Source organism: Pristis pectinata, chromosome 4 (assembly GCF_009764475.1).
Source record: "Pristis pectinata isolate sPriPec2 chromosome 4, sPriPec2.1.pri, whole genome shotgun sequence".
NCBI lineage: Eukaryota > Metazoa > Chordata > Chondrichthyes > Rhinopristiformes > Pristidae > Pristis > Pristis pectinata.
Genome location: NC_067408.1, coordinates 111,097,022 through 111,121,363, shown reverse-complemented (window position 1 = coordinate 111,121,363; position 24,342 = coordinate 111,097,022). Strand labels below are relative to the sequence as shown.

At 44.6% G+C, this 24,342-nt stretch overlaps 1 protein-coding gene across 3 annotated transcripts in view; it reads right to left on the bottom strand.

Moving 5' to 3' along the window:
* The window catches only part of LOC127569802 (neural cell adhesion molecule 2-like), a 1,233,142-nt gene that overhangs the window by 273,508 nt on the left and 935,292 nt on the right, over window positions 1-24,342 (bottom strand). For all 3 annotated transcript variants that reach the window (XM_052014709.1, XM_052014711.1, XM_052014712.1), the window contains exons 3-5: window positions 23,726-23,932; window positions 18,372-18,515; window positions 4,823-4,960 (exon numbers count right to left, since the gene is read on the bottom strand). In XM_052014709.1, coding sequence (XP_051870669.1) covers window positions 4,823-4,960; window positions 18,372-18,515; window positions 23,726-23,932 — 489 coding nt within the window. The remainder of the gene's footprint in view (window positions 1-4,822; window positions 4,961-18,371; window positions 18,516-23,725; window positions 23,933-24,342) is intronic.

Below are 24,342 nucleotides of genomic sequence, written 5' to 3'. Positions count from 1 at the left end.
AATTGTGTTCTTTCTTGTAAAAATTGTGTACAATTTATATTTATGTGTTTTGCTTATGAATGCTGCTTATCTGGTGTTATGTGCCTGTGATGCTGCTGCAAGTAAGTTTTTCATTGCACCTGTGCACACATATACTTGTGCATATGACAATAAGCTCGACTTTGACTTTGAAGAAATGAGGAGAGGTTGGGCAGGGTAGGCTTGTATCAGTTGGAGTTTAGAAGAGTGTAAGGGGACAACTGAAGATGTTGTTTAGAAGAATGTGAGGTGATTTCATTAATAGCACCCTCCCTTCTGGAAATATGTGCTATTGGTTATCTCACATCAATGCAGGAACCTGTGCATGGATATGAGACATCCCATAACACCATATTTCTTGTCTTTAAGACACAGAATCTACAAGGTTACTCCAAGATATAGGGAGAGGTTGGGCAGGCTAGGACTTTATTCATGGAACATAGAACAGTACAGAACAGTACGGGCCCTTCGGCCCACAATGTTGTGCCAACCTACATAAACACCTACTCCCTGATCAATCTAACCCTTCCCTCATACACAGCCCATAACCCTCTATTTTACTTACTTCCATGTGCCTATCTAAGAGTCTTTCAAAATGTCCCTAGTGTATCAGCCTCTGGCAGTGCGTTCCAGGCACCCACCACTCTCTGTGTGAAAAATTACATCGGACCTCTCCCCTATACTTTCCTCCTCTGACCTTAAACTGATGTCCTCCGGTATTGGCTACTGCCGCCCTGGGGAAAAGGTACCAGCGCTCAACCTTTCCTCATAAGACATGTTCTCTAATCCGGGCAGCATCCTGGTAAATCTCCTCTGCACCCTCTCAGAAACTTCCACATCCTCCTTATATTGAGGTGACCAGAACTGAACACAATACTCTAAGTGTGGTCTAACCAGAGTTTTATAGAGCTGCAGCATTACCTCACGGCTCTTGAACTCAATCCCCCGTCTAATGAAGCCACCACACCATACGCCTTCTTAACCGCCCTATCAAGTTGCGCAGAATGTAGCAGATTGAGGGGTGACCATTAATGCACACATTCTTTTTCCCAGGGAAAGGGGAATCTAAAACTAGAGGGCTGAGAGGGGAAAGACCTAAAAGGGACCTGAGGGGCAACTTCTTCACGCAGAGCACGGTGTGCATTGGGAATGAGCTGCCAGAGAAAGTAGTTGAGGCAGGTACAATAACAACATTTAAAAAAACACTTGGATAAGTACGTGGATAGGAAAGGTTTTGAGGGATATGGGCCAAATGTGGGCAAATGGGACTAGCTTAAATGGGTATTTTGGTTAGCATGGACGAGTTGGGCCGAAGGGCCTGTTTCAGTGGTGTATGACTCGACTGGCATGTAAATTTGCACCAGGAGATGGCGCTGGGAAGTCACTAGTAGCCACTGGGCAGATGTCCTCTGTCATCTCTTCCATTGACTTCACTAGAAGTGAACATCCAGACCATCCATTGACCATTGGCTCTTCTGTCATTGCTGTTCAAGGAGAAATTATATCATTCCTTTTCATTCATTTTTCATAGACATGACGGAGGTGTACACAATAGATAAGATGTGTGGAACATCTTTGAGCAGGGAGTGGTTACAATCTGAAACTCTTCACATCTGAGAGGTAGTGGAAACAAAAGGGAATTGGACAGGCACATAAAACAGTGTAAATAAGGTACGATGTGCAGGATGAGCCAGCGTAGTTTTACTAGGAGCCAGCACCAACTCGATGGGTCTTCTCTCTGTTGTAGCAATTCTTTGATTGGGTATTTCATGTTGATCTATGCCTGGAGGCCCGGGTATTTTCTGGTTCCCTTTGACAGACAGCAGCCCAACTGATTCCCAAAAAAACACAGCAATAGGAAATCTAACCATGTGCTGGTATGTCCATACCAACCTTTATGCCCATTTGTGTTTAATTACAAATCCTGTGATGTAGGGATTTGCAGGACCTACCTCAGCAATGCCACATCAATAAATATTGAGGAAATCTTGGCAAGAATGCTTTCTACTGAAAGTATCTCTCTCAGGAAAGCTTATGTGAGGAGTTCACCTTTTCACTGTTTTTAAAATGTGGTTTGAGGGATGATCTCAGCAAATGTTATTGTGATAACATTTCTAGCTCTGAATCAAAACTTATGCGTGAAGTCATGTTCAAAGATTTAAGGATGCAATCTGAGCAGACGGTACACTGTAGTGTGAAGGGTCTAGTACCCCTTTGAAGATCCCCTCCTTTCGATGCATCTTAAAACCAAGAGCATGTCTGGCCTTGAGAATAGATGTAAAATATCCCACGGTATTCTTCTAAGGAACTTCAATGACACTCAAGAAATTTGATACCACCCAGGAGAAAGCAGCTCGCTGAATTGGCACTCCATCCCTCACTCTAAACAATCACTGTCCACCACCATGGGCGTTGGCTGCAGTGAATTTAACTCGGACAAGTGCAAATTGTTTCACCTTGGTAAGTTAACACAGGGCAGGACTTACACTGTAAGTGGTAAGGCCCTGAAGAGTGTTGTAGAACAGAGACACCGAAAGGTACAGGTACAGAGTTCCCTGAAAGTGGCGACAGAGGTAGACAGGGTGGTGAAGGACGCGTTTGGCACACTTCTTGGCAAATAAGTAACTATAAAAAATAATTAGGTTACCTAACTGACTACTTTAAGATGAATAAAAGTATTGACCCATTGAATCAGTGGGTGGTAAAAGAGGCATAGAGTTGTACAGCACAGAAACAGGCCCTTTGGCCCATCATGTCCATGCTGATCTTTTCACCCATCTACAGTAAACCAATTTGCCAGCATTTGGACCTGCAAAATGCCGGCAGTGAATCGCCCGGGCTACTCCGACAGCACCTCCCAAGCCCACGACTTCTACCACCAGGAAGGACAAGGCAGTGGGTGCATGAGGCAACACCACCACCTGCAGGTTCCCCTCCAAGTCACACATCATTTTCATTTGGAACTTCATTACTTCATTGGCGCTGGGTCTGAATCCCAGAACTCCCTCCCCAACAAGCACTGCAAGGAGCATCTTCAGCAGAAAGGCTGCAGCAGTCCAAGGAGGTGGCTCACCTCTACCCTCCCAAGGGGCAATTAGGGATGGGCAATAAATGCTGGCCTTGAAGTGAAACCTGCATTCTGAAAAATGAATGAACTAAAAAAAAATATGCCATGGGAGTTCTTTTGACATCGTGCAAAAGTTTATCTGATCATTATCATGTGGCTGTTTTGGGGAGCTTACAGCTGCACAGATTGACTCTGTGGTTAAGAAGGCATATGGTGTATTGTCCTTCATCAAGCGTGGAATTGAATTTAGGAGCTGAGAGGTAATGTTGCAGCTGTATAGGACCCTGGTCAGACCCCACTTGGAGTATTGTGCTCAGTTCTGGTCACCTCACTAAAGGGAGGATGTGGAAGCCATAGAAAGGGTGCAGAGGAGATTTACAAGGATGTTGCCTGGATTGGGGAGCATGCCTTATGAAAACAGGTTGTGGGAACTCGGCCTTTTCTCCTTGGAGCGACGGAAGATGAGAGGTGACCTGACAGAGGTATATAAGATGATAAGAGGCATTGATTGTGTGGATAGTCAGAGGCTTTTTCCCAGGGCTGAAATGGTTGCCACAAGCGGACATAGGTTTAAGGTGCTGGGGAGTGGGTATAGAGAAGATGTCAGGGGTAAGTTTTTTACTCAGAGAGTGGTGAGTGTGTGGAATGGGCTGCCAGCAACGGTGGTGGAGGCGGATACAATAGGGTCTTTTAAGAGACATTTGGATAGGTACATGGAGCTTAGAAAAATAGAGGTCTATGGGTAAGCCTAGTAGTTTCTAAGGTAGAGACATGTTCGGCACAACTTTGTGGGCCGAAGGGCCTGTACTGTGCTGTAGGTTTTCTATGTTTCTATATTGGCTGCTTCTATTCATGTCTTACAATGCCAATTACATTTCAAAAGTACTTCATTGGCTGGGAAGCACTTTGGGAAGACCAGAGCTCATTGTGTAAATGTTCAGATAGGCCCTTCACATTGATGAATGTTTCTATGACAGACTGCATGAGGGAGACACACAGCAAGCACAGTAATGTTGGTTGAGGGAGGATGGAGGGGATAGCATGTTCTTCGAAAAGGGTCATGGGTCCAGTTAACTCCACCAGAGAGGGGAGACAGAGGTTCATTTTAAAGTTGTGTCCAAAGGCCAGCACCTCCATTTTACCTCTGAACTCTCAGTTTCAGTTCCCCTTGAACCTCTTGACCTCCTTGGTCAGAGGTGAGGGAGTTATGGCTTGTAAGACAATGCAGGGAGTGAACAGTTTCCATTCACCTGTATACTCACACCAGGCTGCCTCAATGGCATTATTATTGCAGTAGAATGTCTCAAGGTACTTCACAGAGGCATTACCAAACCACCAGAGTCATACAAGGAGATATAAGGTTTTAGAAGGAGAGAGAGGCAGAGAGATTTAGAGAATGAATTGGTACTTAGTGCCTTGATAGCTGAAGGCATTGATGGAACAAATAAACTTACAGATGATCATGAGGTCAGATTTGGAGCTGGTACCATTTGGAGGAAGTTACGGAGGAACAAAACCATAGAGAAAATCGTAAAAAGGGATGAGACTCTTAAAATCAAGGCCTTACCTTTGTATGTCAAACAAGACAGGTTACCGAGCTAATTTAGGAAACACATTCTCTACACGTTACATGTGTTAAGATTAAAAATTCAGCAAGAATGTTGACTACCTCGAAATTCAACAGCCTACCAAACTTAGAAGATAAAGGAAGTGCATGCACTGGGGAAGTTTCCTTACCATTGACAATTACAGTGATGTCTCTGAAATCAATTTCTCCCCTCGCTTCCACTCTTCCCTCACACCTGTAGACACCTTCATGCTTCTTACTAATGCGTCGGATTTTCAAGTTACTGTCACCAACCATCATAAAGTTGTCTGGAGAGCAAGAGAAGGTAAACGCAAGCCATGAAACAGACAGAGAGACAACCGGAAGCAAGTAAAGTCTTTTTGTACCTTGGCAAGACTCATTCTTCAGACTTGCCTGCAACCCAGGTAGAACAATGCAATTAATTTGCAGGTGAGATTACCTCACTGATAGTAAGCTGATTAATTATAGTCATCAAGAATACTTTGCAGATTTTGCAGTATAAAACATTCCGTGGCAACGTTATTTAAAAAATTGAACAGGAGCATGTGCTTGAGGAAATGACTTACAAGCTGAGCCTCAAAGGAGGAGAGAATAGTTTTATTCTACTTATTTGAACAATGGACTGAGCTGGTCAGGTCAGCATCGATTACCACCTTTAAATGCCTGGCCTGCACAGCTAATTCAGCGGGCAGTTGCAGTCAAGAACGTTTGTGTGGGTCTGGAGTCACATACAGGCCAGGCTGAGGAAGGGTGGCAGATTTCCTCCCCAGAAGGACATTTTTGACCCAGAATTGTTTCTCCAACAAGCTGACAGTTTTGTGGTCACCATTACTAAACTAGAATTTTTAAGATTTCAAAGTTAATTAGTTCATTTTAAATTCATGTGTGTCATGAGTGGGATTTCAACTCATGTCTCTCAATCTGGATCCTAGTTCAATAACTTAACCACTGTGGCACTGACCAGCTTCATCTCACAATGTCTTTAAGTGTAGAATGTATAGTCTATTTGGAAGGGCAGGAATAGAGCTGTAGACAGATCATCTCCCACTGAAGGCAGCAAACTAACCAGCAGTGGCTAATACAACAGTGCATTAAAGTCACACTGCCTGTGTATAGGGCCTTGCTGGCTCCATCCTTGAAATGGGGTAGTGAAAGTGAGCAGGCGGCTTCAGAGAACATTTCACAATGGGGTCCTCGACCACTTTTGGGACCTGATGCCTCGGGGCAATTTTTTAAAGATGAGTATCAATTTCCCAAACTCTACAAAAGACATTCAACTGTTACTGGTCACTTAGATTCCCAGCAGGTGACTAACAATTCCCCATCCCCTGCATCAACATCAAAGCCTTACTTGTGCTTTTGTTTTGCGGAAGAGTCCTCAGATTCTGTCTGCACATCCCCCAAATCTGCAACGGGTCATTCAATGCCAACAGCCTTCCTGCTCCCAATGACATCATGACTCGACTCTATGACCCCCCAATCAAATTAACTATTAAAATGGTTCAGCACCAAGCTGGTGCCATTGGGTAGGAGGTGTGATTGCTTAGGCTGGTCTCTACCCTGTGGTTAAAAGGCACACCAACCACCACCTACCCCAGCTGCCACTTGTGTCATCCATCTGTCCAAATTACCACAAAAATGTATAGAGTAATACAGCATGGAACACTACCTCGAGTGCGGTGACCTCCAGATTACTCCCAGTGCCATGTGTCAGCAAGGTCAGAAATAGAATGACAGGCCAGATGAATTCATGGCTGAGGAGTTGGTGCAGGGGGGCAAGGATTCAGGTTCTTGGACTATTGGTATCTCTTTTGGGGTAGAGGTGACCTGTACAAGAGGGACGGGTTGCACTTGAACCACAGAGGGACCAATATCCTTGCAGGGAAATTTGCAAGTGCTACACGGGAGGGTTTAAACTAGAATGGCAGGGGGGTGGGACTCTCAGTAGGAGCAAGTCATGGGATAAAGCAGTTGCCGGCGAGAGCAAGTTCAGTAATCAGAATAGCCAGGGGGCACAGTAAGGGCAGGGAAAGAAATACCCAGTTAAACTGCATTTATTTCAATGCACGAGGTTTAACAGGTAAGGTGGACGAACTCAGAGCATGGATTGGCTCTGAGGACTGGGATGTTATAGCCATAACAGAAACATGGCTGAGAGAAGGGCAGGACTGGCAGCTCAATGTTCGAGAAATCAGATGCTACAGGCCTGACAGAGGTACAGGTAAGTGAGGAAGGGGTGTTACCTTTTTGATAAGGGAGAACATAACAGCAATGTTTAGAGATGACATTCTTGGGGGATTGTCCAATGAGGGCATATGGGTAGAACTTAGAAACAAGAAGGGGAGGGTCACTCTAGTGGGGCTGTATTATAGACCCTCCCCAGTAGTCAGCGGGAACTTGAGGAGCAGGTGTGTAGAGAAATTGCTCATAGTTGTAAGAATAATAAGGTTGTATTAGTGGGAGGTTTTAATTTCCCCGGTATTGACGGAACTACCCAGAGTGTTAAGGGCCTGGATGGGGTGGAAATTGTGAAATGTGTCCAGGAGAGTTTCCTGAGTCAATATATAGAGGACCCTACTTGGGAGGGTGCAACGCTGGACCTTGTCTCAGGAACGAGGTCGGGCAGGTAACTGAAGCGGCAGTCAGGGAGCACTTTGGCTCTGGTGACCATAGTTCTATTAGTTTTAAGATAGTGATGGAAAAGGACAGGGCAGGTCCACAGGTTAAGGTCATAAACTGGAGCAGGGCTAATTTTGGGGGAATTAGGCAGGATCTAGCCGAGGTTGATTGGGTGAGCCTGTTTGAAGGGAAAGGAATGAATGGCAAGTGGGAGGCTCTTAAGAGTATGATATCAAGAATCCAAGGGCAGTATGTTTCTTTAAGGTAAATGGTAAATCTGGCAAGTTTAGGGATCCTTGGGAGATACTGAGGCTCATAAGAAGGAAACATACATTGTGTTTAGGAGGGATGAGTGAATACCTTGACGACTATAAAAGATTAAGAACACTCAAGAGGGAAATCAGAAAGGCAAAGAAACGGTATAAGATGGATCTGGCAGGTAAGGTTAAGGAAATTCCCAAGAGGTTCTATAGCTATATTCATAGATTCATAGAATAACACAGCGTGGAAACAGGCCATTCGGCCCACCATGTCTCTGATGACTTCTGGACACCCATCCATATTAATCCCATTGCCCAGCACTTGCCCCATCGCCTTCTATGCCCAGGTGATTTAAATGCTCTTCTACGCACTTCTTAAATGCTGTCAGTAACTCTGTTTGCACACCTCCCTAGGGCAGTGCATTCCAGGGACTCACCACTCTCTGGGTGTGAAAGGTCCCCTTCAGATCCACTCTAAATCTTTTACCCCTTAAGTCAATGCTTTCTTGTTTTATCGATCTCTGATATAAGGAAAAGTTTTCTGCAGTCTACCCAATCTATACCCTTCATATATTATATTAAGAGTTAAAAGGTGGCCAGGGAGAGAGTAGGTCCCCTTAGAGATCAAAAGGGCTGCCTATGTCTTGAGCCACAGGAGATGGGTGGGATTTTTAACAAATATTTCTCTTTGGTGTTAACAAAGGAGAATATCATGGTTACTCAAGACATAAGGGAAACTAGTGGAGATGTTTTGGAGAACATTCATATTACCAGGGAGGAGGGATTTGAAGCCTTAAGGTAGCCAAATCCCCAGGGCCTGACCAAATGGATCCTTGGACTTTGTGCGAGGATAGAGGAGAAATTGTGAGGTTCTTGCAGTGATTTTTGCTTCGTTAGCCACTGGTGAAGTTCCCAAAGAATGGAAGGTGGCCAATATTTTTCCATTGTTTAAGAAGGATAGCAAGGACAAGCCAGGGAACTACAGGCCGGTCAGCCTGATGGGAAGTCACTGGAGGGAATTCTGAGGGACAGAATCTACCAGCATTTGGACAGACAGAGACTGATTAGGAGTCAGCGTGGCTTTGTATGTGGAAAGTCACGCTTGATGAATCTTTCAGAGATTTTTGAAAAGGTAACCACAATGATAGATGAAGGTAGGACAGTGGATATTGTTTATTTGGACTTCAGCAAGGCCTTCGACAAGGTCCCACATGGTACGCTGGTCTGGAAAGTTAGGTCCCATGGAATCCAGGGAGAGCTGGTTGGGTGGATTCAAAATTGGCTCAGAGGTAGGAAGCAGAGGGTGGTGGTTAAAGGTTGTTTCTCGGAATGGAGGTCGATGACTAGTGGTGTGCCGCAGGGGTCAGTGTTGGGACCCTTGTTATTTATAGAAATGATCTGGATGCGAATGCACAAGGCTTGATCAGTAAGTTTTTAGATGTCATGAAATTAGGAGGTTTTGTTGATAGTGATAAAGGTTATCGTAGATTACTGGGGGATCTTGATCAGTTGGGGAAGTGGGCCGAGGAGTGGCAAATATATTTCAATACAGATAAGTGTGAGTTGATGCATTTTGGAAAGTCAAACCAGCATAGGACTTATACTATGAATGGTAGGGCACTAGGAACAGAGGAGTACAAGTGCATAGTTCATCGAAATTGGCATTACAGGTAGACAGGGTGGTGAGAAAGGTGTTTAGCATGCTGGCCTTTATCAGTCAGGGCATGGAGTATAGGAGTTGGGACATTCCGTTGCAGTTATATAAGTCGTTGGTGAGGCCATACTTGGAGTACTGTGTCCAGTTTGGGTCACACTGTTATAGGAAAGACGTGGTTGAACTGGAAAGAGCGCAGTAAAGACCTACGAGGATGTTGCCAGGACTAGAGGGCCTGCGTTACAGGGAGATGTTGGCCAGGTTTGGTCTTTATTCCTTGGAGCGTAGGAGAATGAGGGGTGACCTTATAGAGATTTATAAAATCATGAGGGGCATAGATAAGGTGGATGGTAACAGTCTTTTCCCTAGGGTAGGGGAGTCCAAAACTAGTGGGGATAGGTTTAGGGTGAGAGGGGAAAGATTTAAAAGGGACCTGAGGGGCAACTTTTTCATGGAGAGGGTGGTGAGTATATGGAACGAGCTGCCAGAGGAAGCAGTTGAGGCAGGTACAATGGAATCACTTAAGAAAGACTTGGGTAGGTACATGGAGGGGCGGGGCTTGGAGGGATATGGGCTGAACGCAGGAAATTGGGACTAGCTGGGTGGGCATCATGGTCGGCATGGACTGGTTGGGCCGAAGGGCCTGTATCCATGCTGTATGACTCAATGACTCTATGAGTATGGAAATAGGCCCTTTGGCCCAACTCCTCCATGCCGACCAAAGTGCTTACCTAAGCTAGTGCCCTTTGCCTGCGTTTGGCCCAATTCCCTCTAAACATTAGCTATCCATCTACTGATCCAAATGTCTTTTAAATGTTGTTACTGTACTTTCTCTGGCAGCTCATTTCATACATGTACCACCCTCTGTGTGAAGAAGTTGCACCTCAGGTTCCTTTTAAATCTTTCCCCTCTCACTTTGAATCTACTCTATTCACCCTATTGATGCCCCCCATGATTTTAAACACCTCTATAAGGTCACCCCTCAGTCTCCTACATTTCAAGGAATAAAGTCCAAGCCTGTCCAACCTCTCCCTATAACTCAGGCACTCGATTCCTGGCAACATAGAACAATACAGATGATATGCTCCCTATTAATCACTATTGTGTTGTTGTGTTCTATATTTGCTTTGCTATGTTGTTGTACTTCCCTTTTAAGATCAGTGTGCATTTCCCCTTTAAGAGCACGGTATTTAATTCTGACCATACTCAGTATCTTGGGTGTGGCAATAAATAAGGCAGCCATTGTTTACATGGTGTTTAGCATTTTCATACAAAGGCTGAAACAGACTGCGTTTACAATGATGGCAGCTTTTGTTCCAATGTTGGAGAGTTGGCAGTATCCTACACAACTAATTGCTCGACTTAAATTGCCTCATTGAACTTGACGCATGGTGAAGACTGCTAACTCAGGGCTAATTATGCTCATTACAGTTGAAGCTCTCAATACAGTGAAACAGATGGATATACATAATGGCATAATCCTTTTATTAAATTGATTTAGAGATTGTCTGAAAAGAATATTTTTAAGAAAGGATGAGGTAAATCAGAGAGCAATGATTAAGTGACATCAGTCCTTTTGTGCGCTTCTAACAATGTGGAAGATGATGGAATTGGAATTGTCGAAAAGCAAAATCCTGCAGTTATTGCAGAGCTGAACTAAAAACAGAAAATGCTGGAAACACTCAGCAGGCAAGGCAGCATCTGTGGAAGGAGAAACTGATTTGAAGTTTCACCTGGATAGAACTATGTTGTTTTAAAAGACAATCAGGAAGTCAGGATCCTGAGCCCATGCCTCTGTTGTCATCTGCCAGTCCTGGTGTACCTCCACCGCTCTCAACTCCTCAAACTCAGCTGTCGTCATCAATCCATACCTTCCTGATGTGGAACTTGCCTAGCAAGATACATGAGTGACCAGAATCTCACCCAAAGGACCGGAAGCTAACTTCTGGAACATATTCTGCCTGGAGGTGGGTGACCAGTGGTGTTCCACAGGGATCTGTTCGGGAACCCCTGCTCTTTATGATTTTTATAAATGACTTGGATGAGTGGTTAGTAAATTTGCAGATGACATGAAGGTTGGAGGTGTTGTGGACAGTGTGGAAGGTTGTCAGTAGTGTAACAGTTAGTGTAAAGCCATTACAGCGCCAGTGACCCAGGTTCAATTCCGGCCACTGTCTGTAAGGAATTTGTATGTTCTCACCGTGTCTGCGTGGGTTTCCTCCGGGTGCTCTGGTTTCCTCCCACATTCCAAAGATGTACAGGTTAGGAAGTTGTGGGCGTGCTATGTTGGCGCCGGAAGCGTGGCGACACTTGCGGACTGCTCCCAGAACACTCTATGCAAAAGATGCATTTCACTGTGTGTTTTGATGTACATGTAACTAATAAAGATATCTTATATAGGTTACAACAGGATATAGACAGGATGCATAGTTGGGCAGAGAAGTGGCAGATGGAGTTCAGTTTGGAAAAGTGTGAAGTGATAAACTTTGGAAGATCGAACTTGAAGGCAGAGTGGAAGGTTAATGGTGGGATTCTTAGCAGTGTGGAGGAACAGAGGGATTTTGGGGTCAAAGTCCAAAATCCCACAAAGTTACCATGCAAATTGATAGGCGTATTAAGAAGGAGTATGGTGTGCTGGCCTTCATTAGTTGGGAGATTGAGTTCAAGAGCCGTGAGGTGATGTTGCAGCTCTATAGAACTCTGGTTAGACCACACTTCAGTCTTCAGTCCTGGTTGCCTCACTATCCGAAGGATGTGGAAGCTTTAAAGAGGGTGCAGAGGAGAGTTAACAGGATGCTTCCTGGACTAGAGGACATGTTTTATGAGGAAAGGTTGAGCAAGTTAGGGCTTTTCTCTTTGGAGCGACGCAGGATGAGAAATGACTTGATAGAGGTGTATAAGATTATGAGGGGCATAGACAGAGTGGACAGCCAGCACCTTTTTCCCAGGGCAGCAATGGCCAATACCAGAGGACATCCATTTAAGCTGGGTGGAGGAAAGTTTAGGGGAGGTGTCAGAGGTAGGTGTTTTACACACAGAGTGGTGGGTGCCTGGAACCCACTGCCAGGGATGATGGTAGAGGCTGATCCAATTGGGACATTTTGAAAGACTCTTAGATAGGCACATGAATGTAAGAAAAATGGAGGGTTAAGGGCTGCGTATGAAGGAAAGGTTAGATTGATCATGGAGTAGGTTTATATTGGTCAGCACAACACCGTGGGCTGAAGGGCCCAAACTGTTCTATGTTCTATGTTGATGTCAATTATCACCTATAACAATATGCATTTATATATATCACCTGCAATGTTTTAAAAACTCCCAAGAGTTTCATGGGAGGCGCTGCCTCAGGAAAGTGGCATCCCCACCATCTAGGTCATGCCCTCTTCTCGCTGCTACTGTCAAGCAGGAGGTACAGGAGCCTGAGGTCCTACACCACCAGGTTCAGGGACAGCTACTTCCCATCAACCATCAGGTTCTTGAAACGACCTGCACAACCCTAACCTGACCTCAACAACGGAACACTACGGAACACCTCTTGCACTGCCATGGACTTTTATCTGATTGTGTCTTTTTTTGCACTAAGATTTTGTTTTTGCACCATCTTTTTTCCCTCTCTCTTCACTATCTTGTACAATTTATGTATAATTTATATTCTTTGTGTTGTCTGTGTCTGTGATGCTGCTGCAAGTATGTTTTTCATTGTACCTGTACCTCACTGTACTTGTGCAGCTGACAATAAACTAGACTTGACTTGGCTTAAAAATAAACCAGTAGACATTTAGCAGGTGTTGGGCTGGTGCTGGAAGCTTGGCTGTTTTCAGGAACGTCTTAAAATTGGAAACTGAAACAATCCGTTTGGGATCAAGCTGCTGGCTTTGGTCATGGAACCAGTTGTGGACACAGCCCGGCACATCACGGAAACCAGCCTTCCCTCCATGGACTCTGTCTATAACTCTCGCTGCTTTGGTGAAGGAGCCAGCATAATCAAAGACCCCACCCACCCGGGTCATTCTCTCTTCTCCCCTCTCCCATCAGGCAGAAGATACAAGAGCCTGAGGGCACATACCACCGGGCCACATACCACCACAGCTTCTACCCCACTGTGATAAGACTTATTGAATGGTTCCCTTATACGATGAGATGGACTCTTGACCTCACAGTCTACCTCATATGACCTTGCACCTTATTGTCTACCTGCAATGCACTTCCCTATAGCTGTGACACTTTACTCTGTATTCTGTTATTGTTTTTACCCTGTACTACCTCAATGCACCGTGTAATGTGATCTGTACGAATGGTATGCAAGACAAGTTTTTCACTGTACCTCAGTACAAGTGACAATAATAAAGCAATACCAATACCAATACCAAGAATGTCACTGCATATTTCAACATTTGATCAGATCAAATATTAACTCTTAGCTGGACAAGGAATATCTACACTCCTTCAGTTACATGCTTAAAATTGGTCATTTGAGGGTCCTTTGGTACTTGGATGAGGTCAGTGAGACATTGTGACTACACAAGTAATAAGAGCCTCAATTCTACAATTTGACGAGTGGCACAGTGACACAGCTTATACAACCCCATGCCTCCCAAAACTGGTGACCTGGGTTCAATCCTGACCTCCACCGCTGTCTGTGTGGAGTTTGCATGTTCTCCCTGTGACCATGTGGGTTTCCTCCGGGTGCTCCGGTTTCATCCCACATCCCAAAGACATGCATCTTGGTGGGGTCATTGGCAGCTGTAGATTGCCCCTAATGTGTGGGTGAGGGGCAGAATCTGAGGGTTGTCGATGGGAGTGTGGGAAGAAAAAAATACGGGATTAATGTAGGATTAGTGGAAAGGAGTGGTTGACATTGAGCACAAATATGGTGGGTCAAAGTGTTACCGTTCAAAGTCGAGTTTATTGTCATCTGCACAAGTCCATGTGTGCACAGGTGCAATGAAAAACTTACTTGCAGCAGCATCACAGGCACATAGCATCAGATACACAACATTCAGAAGAAAAACATAAAATTAAAGGTGTTCCACATGGCAATTAAGACAAGATCTTTATTAGTCACATGTACATCAAAACACACAGTGAAATGCATCTTTTGTGTAGTCATTTTGGGGGGCAGCCTGCAAGTGTCGCCACGCTTCCGGCACCAACATAGCACGCCCGCAACTTCCTAACCTGTACGTCTTTGGAATGTGGGAGGAAACCGGAGCACCCGGAGAAAACCCACGCAGACACGGGGAGAACGTAAAAACTCCTTACAGACAGTGGCCGGATTTGAACCCGGGTCTCTGGCGCTGTAAAGCATTATGCTAACCACTATGCTACCGTGCCTGCCACTGAGGAAAGGGAAATAACACTTATTGCAACTGGATTGACTGATCTGAAAAGCCAGGTATAGTTTTCAGCTGTGTACACTTGTCTCTTTCACTTGGTCGATCTGCCATGTCAGCAATGGAATGGGAAGTTTACTGATGCACCTGTTTAGTGGTGTGAAGAGTAAGACACTGGTTAGACCACACTTAGAGTACTGTGTCCAGTTCTGGTCGCCTCATCATAGGAAGGATGTGGAAGCGTTGGAAAGGGTGCAGAGGAGATTTACCAGGATGCTGCCTGGTTTAGAGAGGATGCATTATGAGGAGAGACTAAGGGAGCTAGGGCTTTACTCTTTGGAGAGGAGGAGGATGAGAGGAGATATGATAGAGGTGTACAAAATATTAAGAGGAATAGATAGAGTGGACAGCCAGTGCCTCTTTCCCAGGGCACCAACACTCAATACAAGAGGGCATGGCTTTAAAGTAATGGGTGGGAAGTTCAAGGGAGATATCAGAGGAAGGTTTTTTAGCCAGAGAGTGGCTGGTGTATGGAATGCGCTGCCTGATGTGGTGGTGGGGGCAGGTACATTGGTCAAGTTCAAGAGATTACTAGATAAGCATATGGAGGAATTTAAAACAGAGGGATATGTGGGAGGAAGGGGTTAGATAGTCTTAGGCGAGGTTTAAAGGTCGGCACAACATTGTGGGCCTGTATTGTGCTGCACTGTTCTATGTTCTAAGAGTAAGACATGTCTTCGAAGCATAGGTCAATCATAGCTTGTTTGAAATAGAATGTTAGGTATTTAAGACAGTTTTTATGCTGGAGTCTATGAAAGGTTAAAAGGGAATCTCAGAATGGAGTGACAACATGAAGAATTGGAAGTTTCATTGGATAGTCTTTGAATGTAGAGGACTATGGGGCTTTTATAGATGTATTGATGATGACTCTCTTATAGCTGTCATTTCTCATGAATAGAATGTGTTAGAAACTCATGCTCAAAAATAATCTTTAAGAACTTCTGGGATGGAATGTATTAAATCAGGCATCTGGATGCCAGTCAAGTAACCACTGCACAACCATGCCCATTCTGAGTAAGTTGGGTTGAGTGGCTAAGTACGACTGTCTTTTCAGTTGAAAAGCACAGCTGAGAATCCCAGATTCTCAAGATCAGCAACATTTGGGAGAATTATTTGGGAGCAACATTTGGGAGAAACATTTGGGAGAATTCGGGAGAATATTTAGGAGAAATCTTATAATTTCGAACAAGGAGACATGGTTACTCGATAAGGGGGTCTTCATTTAAAACTGAGGTGCATAGGAACTTCTTCTCGCAGAAGAACATCAGTAAAACGAAAGAACTGATTGTTGACTTCAGAAAGGGGAAGGAAGGCGAATATGCACCCGTCTACATTGGGGGATCAGTAGTGGAGAGGGTCAGCAGCTTTAAATTCCTGGGCATTAGCATATCACATGACCTGTATTGAACCCAGCATGTAGATGCAATCACAAGGAAGGCATGCCAGCATCTTTACTTTCTTAGAAGTTTGAGGAGGTTCAGCTTGTCACCAAACACTCAAACAAACTTCTACAGATACTATTGAAAGTATCCAGACTGGTTGCATCATGGTCTGGTACGGCAATTCAAATGCGCAGGAATGTAAGAAGCTGCAGAGAGTGGTGGACTCAGCCTAACACATCACAGGAACATCCCTCCCCACCATCGGTAGTATCTACATGAGGTGCTGCCTCAAGAAGGCAACATCTATCATCAAAGATCCCCACCATCCGAGCCATACCATCTTCTCGCAGCTACCATCAGGCAGGAGGTACAGAAGCCTGAAGCCCCACACCACCAGGATCAAGAAAAATTACTTCCCTTCAACCATTTGGTGTTGAACCAACCTGTACAACCCTAATCACTACCTCAGTATAGCAACACTGACCACTTTGACCATTTTGCACTACAATGGACTTTTTTTGTTCAAACTGTGTTCTTTCTTGTGTAATTTTTGTATAATTTGTGTTTAACATATCTTTTGCTCTAATAAATATCTCTAATTTTTTTGGGAGTATCGTTTGCTTGTCTTCCCTGACAGAATGAAGATAACAGGAAGAACTCATGATTGTGACATCTGTCCACACGGCATTATTGGGAAGTAAACAACAGACAGGTTCTTGAAGATTCAAGCCTTTGCCAGTTCTTGGATAAGAGGTACATTACTTGTGGGAAGTGGTTGGGGAATTAACAGGTGGTGAGGTCAAGGGCAGAGAAAGCCTTCCCCGATTCTGATGAAGAGCCTTTGACCTGAAACACTCACTCTGTTTCTCTTTCCACAGTTGCGGCCTGTCCTGCTAAATGCTACTGACGTTTTCTGTTTTTTATTTTGGGTTGGCAACCCAAATGAAAGGTTGACTTGTATGGATTACAAAAACCAGCAAAGACTAATTGGACCACAGTAATTGTTTGTAATTGTGTGATATATCCTGTGTACACTCTCATCCATTTTGTTTTGTACATAATAATTTGATTTTGAGTATGAAGCTGTTCTAATTGAACGTCCCTTACACATAACAGATTGAAGCATACATTCCCATTCCCCAGAGGGCACACTGCTCTTTTAACTCATGGCCTGATGCCAGCCTTTAATGCTGCTGACACCTAAAATCCAATTGGAGTTAGGAAGATGGAGCATAATGGCCTTTTAGTTGGAAGCCCCATGGAAATATTCTGATAAAAAAAGGAAACTTGTTTGGGATATGATGGTTTGTAAAATCATTCTGTAGTTAATCGTGGGTTGAATAGGTATCAACACCTGAACTTTCCTTCATAAGGTACAGTGCAAAGATGTAGCATGCTGCAGTTTGGCAATATTTACCAAAGTGTTGAGGCTATGTAAGTTTGGGGTTAGCATGCATTGCAGGACCTTCGAGTATCAGGTCACGTTGCAGTTCCATGTCTTAGCGTGACATATAGCATGGAAACAGGGTATTCAGCCCACCATGCTGACCATCAAACCCCCGTCTCAACTAACATTTTATTCTCCCCACATTCTCATCAACTCTGCCCAGATTCTCCCACTCACCTCCACACTAGTGGCCAACTGACCTCCCAACCTGCACATCTTTGGGACGTAGGAAGAAACCAGAGCACCAGGGGGAAACCCACGTGGTCACAGGGGACTTGCCACGACCTATTTGTCCCACTGCTGTCTGGCAAGCGGTACCAGAGCATCCGGGCCAGAACTGCTAGACTGTACAAGAGTTTTTGCCCCCAGGCTGTCAGGCTCCTGAATACCCTGGAGGCAGTTTCAGATAAATGCCGCTTTAAAAGCCCTGGTTTGCACAATGACGTATAAGAACTTTGGCTGCTGCTGAACATGTTTATACAATTAGTTCAACACACTGAGTTCTGTATTTTCTTCGTCTAACTCAGTTTTGCACTAACCCTGCACTAATTTGTATTCTGTATATACCATTTTTTGCACTATTTGTACTTGCAAAATTTTTTTGTCTGCGTTTATTGTATGTCCTCTGTTCTATGTGTGTCCTCTGTTGTGTGAGTCTGGGGGAAACGACATTTCGTTCTTCCATGTGTTTTTATAGCATATGGGTAAATGACAATAAAGTATAACTTGAACTTGAACTTGAGAACATGCAAACTCCACACAGACAGCACAAGGATAAAAGCCTTGTGTTTGCCTATTCCTAGCACAAAGAGCCGGTAGAATTATAATGGGTCAAGCTACCGTTCAACATTCCCCCAATAAAAATCTCAGACTTGGCAAGATATCTTTTGTTGCTTTGTTGTCAGGTCAAGAGGTTGAAGAATTTTACTAGGAGGGTACTTACCCCTGAGAACAGCAGTGACATCCTGGTTGTTATGCAGCCAGGTTATCATAGGGGCTGGAGAGCTGCTCACTTGACAGATCACCTCAGCATCCTCTCCCTCTCTGAACTCCTGTGGCGATGTGATGTCATGAAAGGTCAGCTTTTCTGTGGACAGAGCATAACAAGGAAAAGGCACGGTAAGAATTGGTATTGTGCCGATGTGCATTCTCACAGAACCCCCATCTTTGTCAAAAGATTCACCACCACTGACCACTGACGAGATAGAATTGGTGCAAAAACATGACCAATTCCAATGCAGAGGGCAGACACAAGAGACTGTAGATGCTGGAATCTGGAGCAACAACCAATCTGCTAGAGGAACTCAGCGGATCGAGCAGCATCTGTGGGAAGAAAGGGATAGTCGACGCTTCGGATCGAAACCCTGATGGGCTCGGGTCCTGATGCAGGGTTTCGACCTGAAATGTCGACAATTCCTTTCCTCCTGCAGATGCTGCTCAACCTGCTGAGTTCCTCCAGCAGATTGGTTGTTGCTCCAGTGCAGAGTGCACTTCACGTTCACTATGCAGCTGAATTTCTTAAGAAACCCTTCAAGTTCCTCATTCTCCAATATCTGCCATTCAAGCTCAGAATGAGCAATAACATCAACAGATATTCACCAGTGGAGTATCTCCTCTGCTTCGATCTACATTTAGAAAAGAGCTTCTCATAGATTTTGGGGTTTGTTTGGTGAATGAATCGATGGTTAACATGTGTTAAACTGCAGAGAGTTGTGGACACAGCTCAGCATATCACGGAAACCAGCCTTCCCTCCACCGACTCTGTCTACACTTCCCACTGCCTCAGTAAAGCAGCCATCATAATCAAAGACCCCACCCACCCTGGACATTCTCTCTTCTTCTCCCTCCCATTGGGCAGAAGATACAGAAGTCTGAAAGTACGTGCCACCAGGCTCAAGGACAGCTTCTAATCCAGTTGTTATAAGACTATTGTACGGTCCCCTCGTACAATAAGATGGACTCTTGCCCTCACAATCTATCTCGTTATGGCACCTTATTGTCTGCCTGCATTGCACTTTCTCTGAAATTGTAACACTTTATTCTGCATTCCGTTATTGCTTTTCCCTTGTCCTATCTCAAAGCAATGTTGTAATGAAATGATCTGTACAGATGGCATGCAAAACAAGGTCTTCCACTGTACATCAGTACATGTGACAATAATAAACCAATTTACCAATTTAATGGAAGTTGCAATGCACAAGGACGTAAAAAATATACTTGATTTCTGAAGTGTAAACCTTGACTATATAAGACAACACTATAGCATACTTGCCTTTATTAGCTGGGGCATAGAATATAAAAGCAGGAAGGTTGAAGTACAACTATATATACTGTATCACTGGTTAGGCCACAGCAGGAGTACTGTATGTGGTTTTGGTCGCCATACTTCAGTAAGGATGTGATTGCAATGGAGAGAGTGCAGAAGAGATTCACAAGGATGTTGCCCGTGATGGAGTGTTTCAGTTTTGAGGAGAAACTTGGTTTGCATATATCTGTGTGAAGATGTTGCCCCTCTGGTCCCTTTTAAATCTTTCCTCCCTCACCTTAAACCTATGCCCTCTAGTTTTTTTGGTTCCCATTCCCTGGGAAAAAAGTGTGCATTCACCCTATCTATGCACCTCATGATCTTATACACCCCTATAAAGTCACCCCTCAGTCTCCTGAGGTATTGGAACATTCATCTCAATAAAACCCTTGAAGGGAAACATACTATAGACTGCAAGGAAGATGCAGGGTAGTCAGGCTAATCAGAGAGCTCTGCCAAAGGCATAGGAGGCTGAATGTTTTCTGTCCTACGCAGGGTCATCCTACTCTGCTACCATCATATAAAACTCTGAGAGGCACAGGTAGGGTAGACAGACTATCCGAGGGTAGAAATGTTAAGTACTGGATGACATGCGTTTAAGGTGAGAGGGGGAAAATTTAAAGGGGATGTGCGGAGCAAGTTTTTTATACAGAGAGTGGTAGGTGCCTGAAATGTGCTGCCAGGGGTAATGATGGAAGCAGGTACGATAGTGGTGTTTAAGAGGCTGTTAGATAAGCTGGAAATGGAGGGGTATGGATCATGTGCATGCAGAAGAGATTTAGTTTAGTTCTGCATCGTGTTTGGCACAGACATCGTGGGCTGAGGGGCCTGTTCTTGTGCTGTACTGTTCTATGTTTTATACCCATACAACCTTCTTTCCCTTGTCTTGGCATTAATGATAGCACATGCTCAGCGGGCTAATTTCCCCCTTGTTGCCCATCAATGATACCATATGCTGAGGCAGCCACCTTTCTATTACCATATCTATCAGTGACGCACTTACCTAAGCATTAATTTGCCCTTTTATTTCTGCAATAAAAATATGAGCCTATCACCAAAAGGGGCTGCTTTCCCTGTGCATAAACATAGCAACAAACGTTAGTTTCCACTGGCAGATTACAGTGATTAGAGTGATGAAAAGCCTTATATAATTAGCAAATTATCTTCAAAATCATGAAGTTTGTGGTTATTTCTGGAGCTCCTATTATCAGTTGGACAATAAAGATGATTATTTTAAATACACGCCCCGCCTGTTCGAGGAGCTGGTGCAACATTCAATTTAACCCCAGCTCATGAATTCCTATACCATCTCTTGGTGCTTGTTCAGTAGAGTGAAATGCATGATCAGGATAATCCCAGTACCCAGTAACTCACTGTTTATCATCAATATATATGGCCAAATAACATCATGAAGGACACATAAAGTGCAAGTGCTATATTGGTCAGGATTTATTCTATATTTCTAATTGTACTCATTTATTTGTCCATCCAGCAATCCATTCTGTTATCTGATGATCAATCTGTGCGTCTGTCTCCCTGTCTGTTTGTACCTATCTCTTTGTATTGCCCGTCTACTCGAATCTGCTTGACTTTTGGTATATACGTACTGTGTATGTACCTTCTATAGATCTGTAAGTCTCCATCTGTCTGCCCTTGCCCAGTCTATCTACGTGTCTGCCCGGATTTTGCCATCTATCTATTTGTCAGTCTGTCTCTTAGTCTATCCATGTGTCTGCCTGTAGCAACACACAAGGTGCAGGAGGAACTCAGCAGGTCAGGCAGCATCTATGGAGGGAAATGGATAGTGGATGTTTCGGGTTGAGGCACTTCATTTGGACTGAAAGATAGAGAGGGTATAAAAAGGAGGAGGGAAGGGGTGGAGCAAGGGCTGGCAGGTGATAGGTGGATCCAGGTGAGGAGGGGTGATAGGCAGATGGAGGAGAGGAGAGTGGGAATAGGGACAGAGGCTGGGAGGTGACAAAGGGCCGCAGATGATGGAATCTGATAGGAGAGGAAGGTGGGGCGTGGAACCGAGTGAGGGAGGTGGGGAGGCCGGATGGGAACAGTCATGGAGGGGAACCAATGGGAGGAGGGTGTGGGTGACGGGCAGATGGAGTGAGTGGGGGAGAGGAAAGAAACGGGGCGATGGGGGGCTGGGGTGGGTGCAGGACGAACTGGGCAGATCAGGAGGACAGAGAAAAGGGACAGAGGGGGAGCAGGTTACTGAAGCTGAGTCCCTCCAGCATCTTGTGTGTTGCTCCAAATTCCAGCATCTGTGGTCTCTTGTGTCTTCGTGTGTCCGCCTGTCTTTGTTTGTCTATCCATCTACATGTCTTTCAGTCTCCAGTGGTCTATTGATTTATCTACCTATCTTTTCTTCATATCTTCCTCTTCTCTTCCCATTATTGTCCACGGCAGCTCTGGACAAGTGACTACATTTCACATGAAAGCTGAAAACATTATGGTCTCGATTTTACCTCGCAATCCATATTAAACCTGAGCACAAATTGAAAATGATTCTCACTGAAAGGAAGTTAGACCCCTCTTTAATCTATCAGCAAGTGATTGCACAGAGGCAGAACGGGCTGCCAGAATTGAATCGATATTGCTCACTGACACCACCATGGTCTCAGCACAATGCAGTTCACTCAATCTGTTCCACAGTTTCGATCAGAAAGTTGCAGAGCTACATTCAAGATGAGCCAGACTGAAGTATTCATTCCCAGATCTAGGTGTTGGGCCACCCCTTGAGTTGTTGGCTGGTCGGTGTTCTTGCAACAAGGCACATCTTCCAAAAGGTTTGACTATGCCAGAACAATTCACATATTTCAATTATCAACACCCAAACATTTTAATGCCATAACTTCTCTTGACTTATGCTGGGAACCTAGCAGTGAGTGACTCACCTGCTGATTCCCCATTGCTTTTCTACCACTTGCAAGGCATTAGTCAGGAGTGTGATGGAATACTCTCCACTTGCAGATCCAACAGCTCTCAAGAAAATCGGCATCATATGGACGAGGCAGTCCATGTTGGTTGGCATCTCATTGACCACTGTGAACATTAATTCCCTTCACTGCCAGTGCACAGTGACTGCAGTGTGTTCCATTTACAAAATGCACTGCAGTTACTCGCCCATACTACTCCGACAGCAGATTCCTGCAGAGAGTTGTGAGCACAGCCCAGTACATCATGCAGACCATCCTCCCCTCCATTGACTCTGCCTACACTCCTCGCTGCTTTGGGAATGCAGCCAAGACAATCAATGACCCCTCCCACCCAGGTCATTCTCTCTTCTCCCCTCTCCCATTGGGCAGAAGATACAAAAGCCTGAAAGCACGTACCACCAGGCTCAAGGACAGCTTCTATCCTGCTGTTATAAGACTATTGAATGGACTTCTTTTACTCTAAAGTTGAATTCTTGATCTCCCAATCTACCTTGTTGTGGCACCTGCACTGTCCTTTCTCTGTAGATGTGACATTATATTCTGCAATCTGTTTTCTTTTTACTACCTTGATGTAATTATGTATGGCATGATCTGCCTGGATGGCATGCAAAACAACAGTTTATCACTGTATCTTGAAACACATGACAATACCAAGCCAATAAGACAAAGAAGGATAATGGTAGGAGAGCATGGGAACACTGCCTTCTTCATACTTCCCTCTAAATCATTCATACACTGTACACCATCCTGACTTGGAAGTACATCACCGGGCCTTCATCATTGTTGGGTCTAAATCATTGAACATCCTACCCAACAACACCGTCGGAGCCCCTTCAGCAGAACGACTGCAATGGTTCAAGAAGGTGACTCACCATCATCCTAAGGGCAGTTGGAGATGGGCAATAAATGCCGCCTTACCAGTGATTCCTACATCCCCTCAAAAAAGTAAAATATTTGGACATTTTAATACCCCTGCTGTCAAAATAAGCGCAAGAACTATGTTAAGCGACAATTGTTGAGCCATTGATGATGCCATTGACTTACTGTAAATTTCCACCAGGACTGTAGCTTCCTGAGAATTTCCACTGGCGTCCGTCACTTGACATTGATAGATGCCAGCATCCTCCTCGTTGGCATTGTAAATGGTTAGTCGTGATCGCACGCCTTCTGTCTGCACAACTACCCGTTCATTGGAGATAACCTTTTCTCCATCAGGACTGTACCATTCTATACTGACAGGTTCCCCAATAGCTGTGAGGGAAAAAAAAAGGAATAAATCAATGCAGTGATCATGGATAAACCGGACGAGTTACTGAATGAGAAAACACTGCTCTCTTCACTCTATGGTTCAGGATTTAACAGTCGTGGGTGACAGAGTGGCACAGTTGGTCGAGCTGCTGACTCACAGCTCCAGCGACCCGGGTTCCATGCTGACCTAGAGATGATTGGAGTTTGCAGTTTCTCCTCGTGACTGCGTGGGTCTCCCCCGAGTAGTTTTCTCCCTCATCCCAAATACGTGCGGGTTGGTAGGTTAACTGGCTGCTGTAAATTACCCCTAGGGCAGGCACGGTCGTATGAGGGCAGGCACGGTTGTGTAGCGGTTAGCATGATGCTATTACAGCACCAGCAATTCGGGTTCGATTCCGGCCGCTGTCTGGAAG